This window comes from Pteropus medius, unplaced genomic scaffold (genome assembly GCF_902729225.1).
Source record: "Pteropus medius unplaced genomic scaffold, Ma_sr-lr_union100, whole genome shotgun sequence".
Taxonomy (NCBI): domain Eukaryota; kingdom Metazoa; phylum Chordata; class Mammalia; order Chiroptera; family Pteropodidae; genus Pteropus; species Pteropus medius.
In genome coordinates this window covers 2823480-2840062 of record NW_024351546.1, presented here as the reverse complement: position 1 = coordinate 2840062, position 16583 = coordinate 2823480, and the positions used below count along the sequence as shown (strand labels likewise).

General features: G+C 39.3%; 1 protein-coding gene across 1 annotated transcript; it reads right to left on the bottom strand.

The window, feature by feature from the left end:
- Positions 1-267: 267 nt before the first annotated feature.
- Positions 268-13945, bottom strand: LOC120586966 (cystatin-13-like). Its single transcript, XM_039843511.1, has 3 exons — positions 13718-13945; positions 9564-9677; positions 268-351 (listed from the first exon to the last, which is right to left on the bottom strand). The coding sequence occupies exons 1-3, from the start codon at positions 13943-13945 to the stop codon at positions 268-270; spliced, it is 426 nt and encodes a 141-aa protein (XP_039699445.1).
- Between the last annotated feature and the right edge of the window lie 2638 nt (positions 13946-16583).

Here is a 16583-nt window from a genome sequence, read left to right as displayed (position 1 = left end):
CTAGTAAAGTATGGAAACAGGTTCACACTCTCTTCCATTATCAGTAACAGATTGTCCTTGCTGGTAAATGAATTAGTCAACTAGAAGAGCTGCTCAACACTGTAAAAAGGCATGACATTCTCAGCATCAACCCCTGAAGAACACATAAAAAAGCAAAAAACCCACAGAAACAAAGTCAGTGGGTCAACTCTGTTATTTAAATGTTTTGCAAGTGTCTGCTTCTTCTTTAAAATAGAAGTGAGAGTGGCAGAATGTACTAGAAGATAATTAGATATCTTTGCATTGTTGCTTCAGCATAGTGAGTTCAAATTTCCAGGGTCTGGATGCAACAATAAAGGTGCAAAGGAACTCCTAAAAGAGACCAAAAAATAATAATAATAATTAGCTTTAAGAAAGAAAAATGTTAAAAAATTAAAAATAGAGAAGCATAGCGAGTGAGAGAAGTCCCTAGGTCTCTCTGCTTGAAACAATAGCTTAATATCTGAAACTCAACAAAAACACCCAAACTACACACCAGCATGTCTGAGTGAGGCATCTGCAAATAAGAGCTACGCAGATCAGAACACCAGGAGTTGGGTGGTAGACTAAGAGAAACAAAGAAGCTGCATCTTGCAGTAGGAATATCCTGCAGGAGGAGGGGGAGGGGAGAAGGTGAGGCATGTTCCCTGAACAAACCTGCCTGAGAGAGATGCAAGCTCCACACAGCGGCAGTGTCCAGGGATCAGGGCAGAATGCAGGAAGTGAGGACGGCAGAGAAATGGGGATAGCGGAGAAGCAATGGTTGATTATTACCAGCCATGGCTGCAAAACACAAGACCGAGCCTCGTATCGTCCAAGACTGTACACTGTGGAGCCCAGGGGAATCTGAGCAAACATTACCAAAACTGTCACTAACACTGACAGGGACTGAGACTGAGGGTAGCGAGTGTAACTGAATAGCTATTTAAAAAAAAAAAAGACATTATTAAGACTTAGACGCCGCCTACTGGAAACCAAAAGAAATCGCCATCTTAGCAACAGTCTAAAGAGAGACCTCTACATAATAAATCTCTCCAGAAAAATGACAGAATATACTTCCATTAATGTCCAGGCAGAGAAATAGTCCATTAACCACCATGAACAACCAAGGTGACAAAACAATTCAGAAAAAAAAAAATCTCTAGAAAATAAGCTTAAAGACAGAAATACGTGACTTAAATGACAGAGAATTCAGAACGGTACTTCGGAAAAAATTCGGTGAGATCTAAAACAGTTCATATCAAAAATTTCAGGAATTTAAAAAACAACTAGATGAGCAGAATGAGTTCTTCAGCAAGGAGATGGAAACCCTCAAAAAGAACCAAATAGAACTTGTGGAGATGAAAAACCCATTGCAAGAGATGAAAAATGAAATAGCAAGCTAGGGAAATAGTCGACCAAATGGAGGAAAGGATCAGTGATATCGAAGACAGAAATCTAGAAATAAATAAGAAGGAAAAAGAGAGAAACCAAAGAATGAAAAACAAAAGAGAAATATCAGAACTAGCTGATATCATCAGGAGATGAACATAAGAATAATAGACCTTCTCAATTGGAGAAAAAAGAGCGGGGACTAAAAAGCATTTTCAGACAAATAGTTGACAAGAATTTTCCAAATCAAAGGAATGAGCTGGAGCTTGGAATTCAAGAATAGAACACCCAATTATCTCAACCCAAAATGCCTTCTCCAAGACACATTATATGAAAATGATCAAAAATCAATGACGAAGAAAGAATTCCCAGGCAGCCAGGAAAAAGAAGACGGTGACCTATAAAGGAAAACCTATTAGATTATCGTCAGACTTATCAGTACAAACCTTACAAGCCAGAAAGGAGCAGAATCAAATATTCTAACTACTAAATGAAGGAACTACTAGCCGAGAATAATGTATCCAGCAAAGCTCTCCTTTAGATGTGAAGGAGAAGTAAAGACCTTTCCAGACATATAAAAATTAAGGGAATTGTCCACTATGAGGCCTGCATTACAGGAAATACTGAAAGGAGTCACTCACCTAAAACAAAATGATTTTTAAAAAAATACGTAATTGAGAGTAAGGCGACTAGCAGGCAGATAGAAGCAGAGAAGTGCAACCCTTATGAAGAACAGGGTATTATAAGCTTAAACAATAAGAGATTTGCTATAGCAAGAGAGTAATGAACATTCAGCATACATAGGGACTAACTGAGACAACAATGACTGAAAAGGGGAGGATTCAAAGATCCAAATATGCAAAGGGGAATTGAGATAAGGCACAGGCAGAAGAAAATGGACAACTGTATATATACAGTAACCACATGCCAAAGATTCAGAACTGAAGTATATAACATAAAACCAAAAGGACCAGAAAGATAACCCACAAAAGCCAGCCAAAATAAACAAAGAAACAAACAAACAAAAACAGACACACAAGAACAAGGAAGCAATGGAAACACCAAGCTACCAGAAAGCAAAAGATAAAATGGCTATAAGAAGACCTCATATGTCAATTATCACCCTAAATGTAATTGGACTGAACTCACCAATAAAAAGGCACAGAGTTGCAGAATGGATCAAAAAACAAAACCCAACCATATGCTGCCTCCAGGAGAAACATCTCAGCTCCAAAGATAAATATAGACCCAAAGTGAAAGGGTGGAAAATGATATTTCGAGCAAATGACATTCAAAGAAAAGCGAGAGTAGTGATACTAATATTGAACAAAATAAACTTCAAACTAAAAATGTAAAGAAAGATACTGAGAGACACTTCATAATGATAAAGGGAATCATGCACCAAGAAGATATAACACTTATTAATATCTATGCTCCCAATCAGGGAGCTCCAAAATATGTAAAGTGATTACTAACAGGAATAAAGGGAGAAACAGACCAAAATGCTATCGTAGTAGGGGACCTAAATTCTCCACATTTGGATATGGACAGATCATTCAAATAGAAACTTAATAAGGAGATAAATCCTTAAATGATACACTAGACCAACTGAACATAATTGACATTTTCACAGCCTTTCATCCCAGAACAGTCATTTATACATTTTTCTCTAGTGAACATGGAACTTTCTCATGGATAGACCACATACTGGGACACAAAGATAGCCTCAACTAATATAGGAGGATTGAAATCATATCAACCATATTCTCTGATCATAAAGCTTGGAAACTAGAGATCAGTTATAAAAATAAAGTGGGAAGAATCACAAATACATTGAGATTTAAAAAACATGCTACTGAAGAATGACAGGGTCAGAGAAGAAATGAAGAGATCAAGAGATACATAGAAATGAATGATAATTATAGCACAACATATCAAAACTTTTGAGACATGGAAAAAGTGGTCATAAGAGGAAATTCATATTACTACAGGCCTATCTCCAAAAACAAGAATGAGCCCAAATAAACAACCTAACCCTACATCTTAAAAACTATAAAAGGAAGAACAAATGAAGTCTAAAGTCAGCAGAAGGAAGGAAATGATCTAAATTAGAGTAGAATAAATGATAGTGAAAAAAATAAAAAATATATGCAACAAAGAGCTGGTTCTTTGAGAAGGTTAATAAAATTGGCAAATCCCTGGCTGGATTCACTAAAGAAAAAAGAGAAAGGACACAAATAAACAAAATCAGGAATGAAAGAGGGGAAATTAAGACTGACATCGCAGAAATACAAAGGATCACACAAGAATACTATGAAAAAGTATTTGACAGCAAATTTAGCAACCTAGGAAAAATGGATAAGTACTTGGAAAGATACAACCTTCCTAGACTGAATCAAGAAGATCTGGAAAATCTAAATAGACCAATCAGCAGTATGGAAATTGAAACAATCATCAAAAATCTACCAAAAAGTAAAAGCCCAGGACCAGATGGCTTCACCAGTGAATTCTACCAAACATTCAAAGAATATTTAATACCTATTCTCCTCAAATTCTTCCAAAAAGTGGAAGAGGAGGTAATACTTCCCAACTCATTACTCTGATATCAAAACCTGGTAAAGATAATACAAAAAAAGAAAACTACAGGCCAATATTACTCTGATATCAAAACCTGGTAAAGATAATACAAAAAAAGAAAACTACAGACCAATCTCTCTCATGCAAAATGCAAAAATCCTAAATACTAGCGAACTGAATACAGCAACATATTAAAAAGATTATACACCATGATCCAGTGGGCTTCATCCCAGGGGCACAGGGATGGTTCAACATACGCAAATCAATTAACGTGATACAGCACATAAACAAATTAAAAAATAAGAATTATGTGATCATATCAATAGATGCAGAAAAAGCCTTCGACAAGATACAGCATACATTTATGATCAAAACACTTCACAATAGAAGTGTCCTACAACAGACTATTGGATGAAGAAGTTGTGGTACATATATGCAATGAAATATTACTCAGCCATAAGAAGGGAAGAAATACTGCCATTTGCAACAACGTGGATGGAACTTGAGATAATTATGCTAAGCAAATTAAGCCAGCCAGAAAAAGTTGAAACCCACATGATATCACTTATATGTGGGATATAATCCTAAAAGCAACAAACAAACAGGACAAACAAACAGAGACTCATGGTCATGGAAAATAAACTAGTGGTTACCAGAGGGTGGGGGAGGAGAGAGGAGAGGAAGGAGGGAGATATATGGGGTAAAAGGAGTCATATATGTGGTGACAGAAGGAAATGTAACTATGGGCAGTGAACACACAATGCAATATATATATATATATATATGCTTTACTGTTGAATCGTATACTTGACACTTACTGGATTTCATTTTCCAGTGTCACCATAATTTACAAAAAAATTAAATTAAATTAAATTTTTTTAATTAAATTAAAAAATAAACATGTTTCCATTTTCTGGTGTGAGCATTTGGCTTCAGGGGGCTAAGAAGTGTTCTGAGCCAGCCATGCCCACAGAGGCCCTAGAGCTGTTGACCTGGAATCTGATGGCAGATGAACCAGCCTCACTGACCAGGATAGACTCCTGCCAGTTTACTTCCCTGTGATCTGAAGCCATCATGGACTTGGCTGTGTTAGCTCTAGGAGAGCAAGGGCCGGAGCTCAAAAACTGGCTATTCTCAGAAATCCTCACCTCCTGATCTGGTCCTCATCCAGCCACCCCCAACTTCCTTGCAGTTTATGGAGACCCCATGCTGTATGGAAAGTCCAGTGGGTCCTTCCCAGGGGAGGCAGCACAAGAAGAATAGCACAAGGTCCTGCATGTCATAAGGAGAGGGGCCAAAGTATGGACAGAGACCACCAAGAAAGCCTGCAGTCAAGGAACTGAAAGGAGTCATGGCACTCATCCCAAGGCCTGCAGAATGAGCAGGACTTCGGGCTCATGGTATGGGGGTGAATTCTCTTGTGTCCCTCCTCTCTCTCCTAAAAATGTTATTCAATTAGAATAAAAGATAAAGCAAGTATATCTCCATTACATCAATGGAAACATGAATGACAGCATCAAGTAGAATTGAAGTTGTATAAAATACAAAGACTAAGGGATCAATTTGAGGGAGAAAAGAGGACCAAGCTACCAGCAAATCAGACAGGCCACTGAAGGACTGAGGCCAGGCTGGAGGTGCATCCAGGCCAGACGGTCATTCAGGATGGACTGAGTTGGTTTGTGGCAGTGGTGGGGAAGGAAGAGAGTGGGCTTATCAGAGAGTTAACTAACTGCTTAACTTCCGGATCAGTCAAGGTAAACAATCGTGCAACAGAGGAATTGAAAACTTCATTATCAAGATCAATCCTAGAGGACATTTTAGCAATGTATATTAAAAACTTTTAAAAGGTGAAAAAATATTGAATAAGTAATTCAACTTGTGGGGATTTTGCCTATAAGGAAACAATAATCAGATATATATACAAATAGAAATAAAGAAGAATATTCATTAAAACACTGTTCATAATAGCTAAAAATTAGAAAAACTTAATTTTCAGAAATTAACTAAATAATATGTGGAAACATTAAGTAAAAACAAATAGTTTCATTATATGATGCTTTCAAGTAATTTTAGAGTTTTAGAAATCCTTAGAGTTTATTATTAAATGAAAATCTAGATTATAAAATGGTATACAGTATGGTTTTCAACTACGCAAAAATGCAAACATAATATAAAATATAGAAAAAATAGAATGCATAACAATATATTGACAGTGGTAAACTTTACATAACAGTATTTATAGTTGGTTTTAAACAATACTTTTGAAAATTCCAAATTTTCTGCATTAAATAAATCAGGCCAATAACTATTTAAAATAACATAAAGTTTTAAAATTTATTTTTTAAGGTGCCTAGATGTTTACTTTTTTCTCCTCTGTAAACCTCAATAAGTAATTAAAGGAAACAGGTAAGCTAAAATCTTTAGGAGCTCTATGAAACAGGAAAGGATCCCATGCAAAAGCAAAGACAAGGAGGAATCTTGCATGATCAGTGGATGCAAGCAAGGTGATGGAAGTCTGTTGATTGACACGTACTTAATATATGGAATGAGAGCACAAGAGGAAACCAAGAAAGTGAACTACCTCCAAACCCCATAAAATTTAAAGTCATTCTTGACTTTCCTCCTCTCATACTCCATGTTCAATACTTCAGCAAATTCTGACCAAGCCTTTCACAGACATCCAGAACAGAGAGCCTCCACCATCTTAATCAACATCATCTCTCATCTGGTCTATTGTAATAGACTCTTACTGATCTCATTGTTTCTACTCCTGCCCTTAGGCTGGACTCACTCCATTTGTTCTTCCAGGTCTACACTCCTCTTGTCTTTACTCAACATGTCTTAAAAAACTGACAACCTCTATGGGCTGCGCCAATGGGTGTCCTTGCCCCCTGACCTCTATGGTCTGTGCAGTGGGCATTCTTTGGTTTCCAGTTGGGTTTAGCCAAGGGGGATAGAGGCAGGAAAGTGAGAGGCATGAGGAGAATGAGCTGAGGGTTTACAGTGTGTTGGCTGTATTTCTCCACCTGAGGCCATGGCTCCTAACAGAAGACTCCTGATTGCTCTAGAGAAAAGGATATTAAAATTCCAGTCCTAAAAGTGAAAATCTGGATGTTCACTAGGAATATTAAAACATCTCAATCTTACTAGAAATCAAGGAGATATACAAAGTTAAATGATGAAATAATATTTCACATACATCAGACTGGAAAAATTTAAGACTCATAACACCAAGTGTTGGCAAAGCTGAGGAGAAATGAACAATAGCACACACCACTGATGGAAAATATGCTGATCAACCACTTTGGAGAGTAAAATTGAAGTTATGCATCATATGTGGCCCACCACACTAAAGTTGAAGTTTCGTGTACTCCACAATATGGAAGTCCCACTCCCAAAAACATCCTTGGGGAGAGTCAACATGCACCATGACTTTCACTGTAGCATTGTTAAGATTTTAAAACAACCAAAAGTGTTCAAAATAAGGAAATGGTTAAATATAATGTAATATAGTCATATAAGAGCTCAATATACGGTAATAAAAACTATTTTTAGCCTATTTCTATATATATCAACTGGCCCAAAAAGTCCTTTGGCATAAATAAATAAATAATAGCAGAATACCAATATGAATAAATCTCAAAACATATTGTTGAGTGAAAATTAAAAACAAAACAAGAGAAATTTTCAAAATTTATGCACATTTTGAAAACCACACAAAACTCTATAGATATAGATAAAATCTTTTTTAAATGGATAGGAACTCTACTTACCAATTTTAGGAGGATGGTTATACACTTTTCTTAGTACCTACCAGAATTTTTGAAATGTTATTAACTTGAAAACAATTTCTAATGATTTCTGACCAGTGTCCATTCTCTAGATGTAGCCATTCACTTGCATTTTAGTGTCCTACTGTGGTGCCTACTATTCATTAGAATATGAAGTATTTTTTGTTTGAACATGTCTGGGTAATTTTCGGCAATCTCTAATCTGACATTATCAATGCTTAGCCATGTCTTGTGCCAGCCTTAGGTATATATTAAATAGGTGAAAAATAGACAGGCGCAGATAGATGAGAGAGAGAGAGAGAGAGAGAGAGAGAAAATCTGCAACATCATTTATGAAAGAGAAAAATTGGAAAGAACTGCTATGAAAAGATCACCAAGACAAATTTAAAAAGGTGAAAAGAGAAGTTACATCAAAATACACATAATATATCAGCAGTTGTTAAAACAGGAAGAAGAAAGACTGTATCCATTTATACAAATTTGTAGTAAGATTATCTTGAAGATATCTACACAGTTGATCCCAGTAGTTACTCCTAGGAAAGGGACAGCAGAATTGGGGGATCCTCAAGGGTGCCCAGAGGTGCATGCCATTACCTCTATCACATATTTTTATGAGAATATATTTTTAGAAAATATTTATGTTTACTTAAAAAAATTAAATTTAAATCCAAAATGTCTCTGTTAAGCCAATATGATAAGGGTAAGGAAATTTCTTACTGAAGCTGAGAGACGAACTGACCCATTTGTGACAGTGCCCATCTGGACATGTGTCCTGGTAACACCCAGCCCAAGCTGGGATTGCTCCTCATCTGTGGCATGAAGAAATAGAAGACTGAACATATAAGATTATAGTGGGCATGAGGAGTCACTGGGGTAGGAGTCTTGAGACTGTCCCCAAACTTTCAGGTCTTCCATACAGCAGCTGGACTACAGGAATCAGCCAAGGAAAGTTCCTTCTGACATTACCAGCTGCAAAACAATCACAAGCCTGAAGAGTTAGTCACACTATGCTCTCTACTGGGTAAGTACTCTCCTGTAGGTGGTACCTGGGGCAGATGGTCCACCAAGATATTAACCATCAATTCCTCTCCTGCAAGTATATTCATGATATCTTGCCCATTGAGAGAGGAGTCTATGCTCTCCTCTTGAATTTGGGCTGATCTTGTGACCTGCTTTGACCAAAAGAATGTGGTAAGAGGGACATTCTGGGAACTTCCAAGTTAAGGCTTGAGGAGAACTGTTAGCATCTTCTGCTTCCTCCTCCTAGAAATGTAACTTTCTTGGTACCACCATGTTGTGAGGAAGACCAAATGTAGGATGATCAATTTGTCTCAATTTTTTCAGGATTTCATTTAGTTTAGCACTGACAGTCCCACATCCTAGGAAATTTTTTTGTCCTGAATAAATCAGAGTAACTGGTCACCGTGCCAGTTTGCCCTGAGCAGAGTGAGACAGATGGTAGCCAGCCTCCTAATGTTTCAGCTGTCCCAGGTGAGGCACCAGACATGAAAGCAGAGCAATCATCTGGAACATTCCTGCCCCAGCACACACCACAAGGGACAGATTGAAGAATACTTAGAAATAATGACTTGGTGTTGCTTTAAGCTGCTAAGTGTGTGTGGTGGGGCAGCGGGGGAGGTCACAAATTGATTATAAAAACAGTGATCTATGTCTAGAACCTGGCCATACTCAGTCCCGAATATAATCAGAATGTGGTTTAAAAAGGGAACTCGGTTCTATCAGTTTACTCTGCTTAGAACACAAACTTAACCATGGCCATCACTTCTCCCTGTCTCAGCCACATACCTTTTGCATTTTCGGATTCTTTTGTAATAAGCAGTTTTCATTCTCTCCTGAAATTTTCTTGCACATTGTTCGGGCAATTTTGACTTCAAGAAAGTAGTCCAAACTATCTGTGACCTGTCAATGAGTAATATAAAAATCAAATATCATAAAAGCATTCATAGCCAACTCTGATAAATAAATGTCATTGACTGCTTAGGGTTAATGACCTTCTCTCTTAAAGTTTCCTTGCCAGAAGTTTTGGAGTAATTGGAGAAGTGGTTCTTACTTCGATATCTCTCTCTGTCTCTGTTTCTCTATCTGTTTCTCATGGCATTTAATTTTAAAGTAATGACAACTGTCCCCAAGATAAAGCAAGAAAACTATTATCCATAGAAATTTTTCTGGGAAAGCTAATGGTTTGCTTATTGGAGCTTGGAAAGTAAATAGCAGAGGCTATAGCACCTTCATATTTAGTCAATAGATACTAAGTGAAGAAAAGACATCCCTGAACTGAAATCTGCTTAGAGTATATTGCTTCTCTCTAAAGATTTCCATGCTTTGGTAATTTTACCAATACAGACCTTATTTCATGTGCTACACTCTCCAAAATCCCTGACTTCCAGGGTATCCTCCTCACCTGTGCAGAGCCCACTATCACCTTTCTATTCAGGACTGCCTTGTGGGGACACGGAGCCTCACAATGGCAAATGTAGACTTTTATTATTAAAAAGTTAAGAAGAAAACAAATTTTACAAGACTTAGGGGAGAGAATATATGAAAGAGAATGGCTAAGTTAAACACAATAACTGCCCCCTGGGGAAAAAAAAGAGATAATTCAGAAAATATAGTAAATATTTTTAGAAATTCTAGGTAAGTTGCCTGGGCATTGAACAAAATGAGTGTGGTAGGCAGAATTCTAAATGTGATTTCATGACTACCTTGAAGTTTCTCAGTTATGCCTGTTAGTGTATAGAAAATGTCTGGAAGGACAGAGCAAACCTGCTTATGGTGGTGCTCTCAGGAATGATGAATCAGGTTGGAAATGCAATAAATAATGTTCACTTTCATTTTAACTAGACAACTTCCAAACATATGTACTCCGAGAACTTTTTTAAAACTGGATATCAAGTTTCTCAACCTCAGCATCATTGACATTCGGGACTGGATCACTCTCTGTGGGGGGCTTCCTGTGCACTGTAATGTGTTTAGCAGCATCCCTGGCCTCCACTCACAAGATGTAAGTAGCTGGCCCTCAAGTTGTGATGACCAGGTATTGCTAAAACTCCCCTGCCAAGCAAAATCCATGACAAGCTGAAAACTACTGCTTTATATTTGAGGAATATGTCCTTAAATTCCACATACAAGTGAAATCATATAGTGTTTATCTTTCTCTGTCTGACTTAAATATCTTCTAAGTCCATCAAAACAATATCTTTTTTCATCCCCTTCCTTTTCATATGTAGGGGTCTTGTTTTCTTATCCTTTCAGCCACTCTATCTTTTGGTTGGAGCATTAATTCTTTTCCATTTGAGGTACTTGTTGATAGGGATGTAGTTGTTACCATTCTTTATTCCTGTTTTTGATATATGGGTTTTCTTCTTAAAGAAGTCCCATCAACATTTCCTGTAATTCTGGCTTGCTTGTGATAAATTTCTTTAGCTTATTTTTGTCTGGGAAGCTCTTTTTCTGTCCTTCTACTCTAAATGATAGTTTTGCTGGATAAATTATTCTTGGTTATAGATCCTGTGTCTTTATCCTGTCGAATATTTTTTGTCAAGCCCTTCTGCCTGCATAGTATTTTTTGAGAAATCAGCTGCCAGACTTATGGGTGTTCCCTTATAAGTAACTATCTGTTTTTCTCTTGCTGCTTTTAATATTCTTTCTTTGTATTTAACCTTTGACATTTTAATTACGATGTGTCTTGGTGTGAGCCTCTTTGGATCCCTGATTTTTGGAATTCTCTGAGCTTCCTGGGATTTCTTTCCCCAGATTAGAGAAGTTTTCCATTATTATTTCTTCAAACATCTGTTCAACATCTTGATTTTCTTCAGTTACACCGATCAGATGGATATGTGGATCCTTAATAGTGTCCCATATTCTCCTTAAATTATTTTTATAGTCTTAGCATCTTATCTCTTGCTGTTCTGATTGTGTCCTTGGCTTTCCCGTCCTCTAGATAAGGCTTTTGATCTTCTTCTTTACTTATTTCATTTATTCCTTTGTTTATTCCATTTAATATACTTCTCATCTCAAATAATGTGTTCTTCATTTCAGACTGGTTCCCTTTTATAATTTCCATTTCCATTTTTATGTTTTTTATCTCTTTGTTGAAGTTCTCTACACTTCCCAAAAATTAATTGAGCATCTTTATTACCAGTGTTTTGAACTCTGCATCTGTTAGATTACTTGACTGCATTATATCTGGATCTCTGTTCTGTCCTCTCATATGGCTTCTGCTTCTTTGTCTTCCCATTTTGGCTGTCTTTCTGTGTCTCTTTCTATGTACTAAACAAAGCTCCTGTCTCCCGGTCTTATTAGTCCAGGTTTGGGAAGTAGGCATCCAGTGGCACAGTCCTGAGAGGGGTTCAGCTTCAGGCCAAATTTAGCCCTAGTCTCTATCCCTCCCATGTCACCTGTTAAGATTCAGCAAGCAATCCACAGATGTTGTGCTTATAGTTGTCTCAAAAGGCCACACTAGAAACTGAGGCCAGCTGCCTCCAGTGTGAGTCTAGGCGCTGCTCAGCAAGGAGCACCTGATTCATTGAGGATGTGGCTTGGGTGGGGCCCTGAATTGGGGTAGGGGGGCTTTCAGAGAATCCTCTGGGAAGAGTGACCTCTGTTATCCTGTTTGATGATATCATAGCTATGGTGGTGCTGTGTCCAGCGCACTGGTAGGAGGAAGGGCTCTACGGTGAACAATGGTTACTGCTGGTACTTCTGTACCAAGCGAGTCTCCCCTAAGCCCTCACTCCAACAATCTGTAAGTCCCAGGTGCCCCCTGCGTGCAGCCAGATTGGCACTAGTGCTCAGAGTGAGCAGGTCCGTCATCACGAAAATATGCTCGCAGACACGGTCCTTTTAAGAGGCTTCTGCCACTTCCAATGCTGCAGCCTCCATCTATCTCACTCAGCTGCTCAAGACCAGGCAGCTCCATATCCTCATTCCATCTTACCTTCTGCTGTTGCAGAGTGATTTCTTGGATTTCTTGGATTTCTCCCTAGTTGTATGGCTTATTCATCCCAGCTGATTTTTCCTTGCTGCTGCTCCTTGCTTCTGTCACAATTTTGATTTGGTCGCCAGAGGGATGAACAGAGCCTCTAACATTTATGCCACCTTTTTTCTCCTGCCATGACATTGATATTTTTAAGTGGACTTAATGGAATGCTCCATGATAGGAATTTGTCAAATTTTCCTCATGACTACATTCAGGGTATGCCTTTTGAGCAAGAATAACATAAACAGGTTATGTTGTGTCCTTTCAGTGACATCACATCAGGGGCACATGATGTCAATCTGTCCAAGTGTTGGTGCATTTGGTGAGCAAGGCATTCACCAGAGAGTGTATCTTTCCCCATTATAACTAATTAAGTAATCTATGCAGAAATTTGTTCCCAGAACTCTCTCAACCAATGATTATAGAATTCATTAATGATCTTTGCCTGAATTAATTATTACCATGGTGTTTGCAAAAGGTGATTTTCTAGTTACATAGTCTTTTATATCTATGGTAGGCATTTTTCTATAAAGAAGAGCCTTTCCTTCTCTGCCTCGGTGCCCTTTTCCAGTAAAAGCTAAACTTGTAGTTTTTGTTTCTGTTTTTTGTTGTCAACTGTGTAATAATTCCTCCCTGTCATTACTCATTTTGATGCTATTAGTCCAAATTTTCCCAAACTTGGCCTCTTCAAGAGCCCTTCTGGGCTTTTTCCTATGCTTTATGATGTAACTATATCAATTTTAAATAATTTTAATGGGTGTTTTATATTTCATTTGAGAATAAAGAATAAAGTACAATTAATTTTTCTCAAAAAAATAAACTAAAATAAAACTAATATGTTTGGGCTAAAAGCATGTCTGAGTTACTTTCCAATCCCTGGTCTCAGTAGCCATTTATGGATAACAGCCCCATCATAACCACAGACATGTAGAGAAACAACAAGGAGCAAATGCTCACTGACCTGCTCCTGGGACTTTAGAACTTTCACCACCTTGAAGATGTACTTGTCTTTGCTGATCTTGTTATACTCTTTCATGGCGAACCACAGTGCCTGTTGCACATAAACATAGCTTTCCGGGATGTCTTGGAATTTTCTCACCACCTTTGGTGAGTCCCAGGCATGGACACCTTTGGACACGAGGACAACAGCAGCCACTAGGAGCAGCAGGCTTGGGCAGAATCTGGCCATGGCACCTCAGCCAAGGGAGCACAGACTGAATTCCTCCCCTGCTTCCTGGGCTGTGGTTGGGGTGGACTAGGCTGGTCCTAATGCCTCTGCTCCCCAGCTCCTCCTGGCACTGCTATGGGTGAAAAGGAGAGAACTGTTAACTTTGTTGTGGGTTTCTCTTTCTCCTTCCCCAAAGAGAAGCCACGTGAGAAATCTGCAGTCACAATTTAGCCTATTTTGGCATCTTAGCTGTTTCCTTTCTGGAAGGATGCATATCTCCATGTACTCATACATGAGAGTGCACGTGCACATGTGCGCGCTTGCGCGCGCGCCCACACACACACACACACACACACAACACACACACACACACAACCTTTCCTGCAAGATGACCTTTGTTGCCCTGTCTACAAGATCCCTGTGTATCCAGTGAAGGTGCCTATCTGTATCAGGTCTGTGCGCACAAACGGGCACAAGGACCTGCACCAGACACGCTGCCACAGGGAGAACGTGGGTCTCAAAACTCCTCTTATTTGTTTCCTTTCCAGAGACATATATAAAAGTCTTCATACAGGCCTCAAAACTGCTCCCTGCATCTCCCCTCTTTCTAGTCAGGCTCATTAGTAATCACACTGGGATGTATTTATTATTAGTGAGTCTTGCCAGGCCCTGTAATAAGAACAGCACATGTTTTATTTCATTTAATCATTGCCATTCCCGTGGGACCTTTTATACTAAGGAAAATGTAACTCAAAAAGAAGTCAAGCCTTGACTTGGCCTCTTGACTGAGTGGGAGCTTTACCTTGCTGCCTGCCCTGACTCAATCCTGACTCAAACCTGACACACATGTGTGTGCAGATCACAGTTTCTAATGTGCATTTGCTTTTGAGGAGATTCTACTATAGAAGATAAATCAGGATGTAGTTCATAAGACAGGCAAAACAGCTAAGATTTGTTAAGTGTAGACGATGACTAAGACTGACAGACAGGCAGAATCCAGCTGTGTACATTACAGAGCAGTGGTAAGTACTGCATGCCTAAGTTGAACACAGAAGGTGATCCTGATATCCAACAGACACTGAATGCACAAGAAATTCGCACATTTGGCCGCCCACTGGTGATGCCATTCTGGCCCCATGTGTTCTCTCCCAGAAAATTTAAACCAAATCTCAGGCTGTGCAGGAGGTCACCCAGCGTGGCCAGCTATGCCAGGCAGACTTGACCTTTTGGATCACATTGCTCAAACCTCCACCGTGGCTCTCGTAACCCCCATCAGTAGGAGACTGATACAGCAGAGAACATGGTTAGCCCATGGTCCACCTCTGCCCCACTTGCCCTGTGTATTAAGCATGTTAACCTGCTCCTTCTCACTGCCTTGCTTCTTGCTCAGTAGTTTACATTGATACACACGTGATTCGAGCAGCAAACTTCGGCCTGTGGGCCTTTCTGTTTTGTGATCTCTGGAATAAGTTACACTGTTGGAAGCCACTCAGCACAACTATACTTTAGACCCACCTCAGAACCAAGCTCTTCACCGAGTTCCTCCTTGCTGAGCCTTAAGCTGGCTGTCCTGGACCACAGGTAGTATCTTTCTCCTTCCTGAGAACTTGAGCGCTGACCAGCTCTTACCTCATGGGCCACGCTCTGTCCCCAGCATGCTCACTTCATGCCCTGTACCTGATCAACGTGTCAGTGGGGCCTGAGATCAGGGCTGCCTCTGCCCTCTCTGGCAGTACTCCTGACCAAGTGGTCATACCTATGGCCCTTTTGTGAGGTAAACCCAGCCTTTCTGATGACACTCAAGTGAGTGACATCTCTGACAAGAGTCTCTCAGTCCTCAGTTCACAGGCTCACCAAGAACCACCAATGTGTGCCCCTAGTGCAGAAGTCTTCACTCTCGTTCAGTGCCTCTTGACTTTCTAAATTTCTGAGTTTTGGACTAAACCAGTTGGTAGGGAAAGCACCTCCATGGCCATTTTTTTTAGGGTCCTGTTATGTTTCTTCATGATCTTAGAGGTAGGAATTGGTACCAAAAAGCCAGGCTCAGGGAATTTGGGACTGAGAGGCCCTGGGAGGAGAGGTCCTTGGTGGTGCCTAAGCCAAGGAGCTGGGGGCCTACAGCTGGCAGGAGCTGCCATTAGGGACATCAAGTAGAGGCCTTCAGCTGGCATCAGCCACACAGGCATATTATATAGCTCTGTGGGTGAACAACTGAGCAGATCCTACTGTCCTATTAGCCATGTCTTCACCATCTTTAACCTTGTCCCAGGTAAGCATCCTTGATTCTGCTTACCTCTTCTTTGCTAGAACCTTTTCTCATTTGTGAGTCTCAAGTCCCAAGCCAGGCTCCACTGAGGAGCAGTATTTAAGGCCTGGCTTGGTGATAGTAAGCAAGTGCCCAAGAACTCAGGGGTTTGAAAATAATATTCCTTTTTCCAGGATAAAACACTGATTGATACAAAGAGGCTCATACTTGAGATATGTAAGAAAATTCCAAACGTGAAGTCAGATTCTCAGGCCTGTAAGACCTGAGAGTCAACTGGCTAAAATTTCAAATGTTTGAGACAAAACTATGTGCTCAAACTGAGGCACCCTTTCTAAACATTAAACACAGAAGCCAAAATGAAAAAGAATAATAAATTTGCTCGCTCTCTCTCTC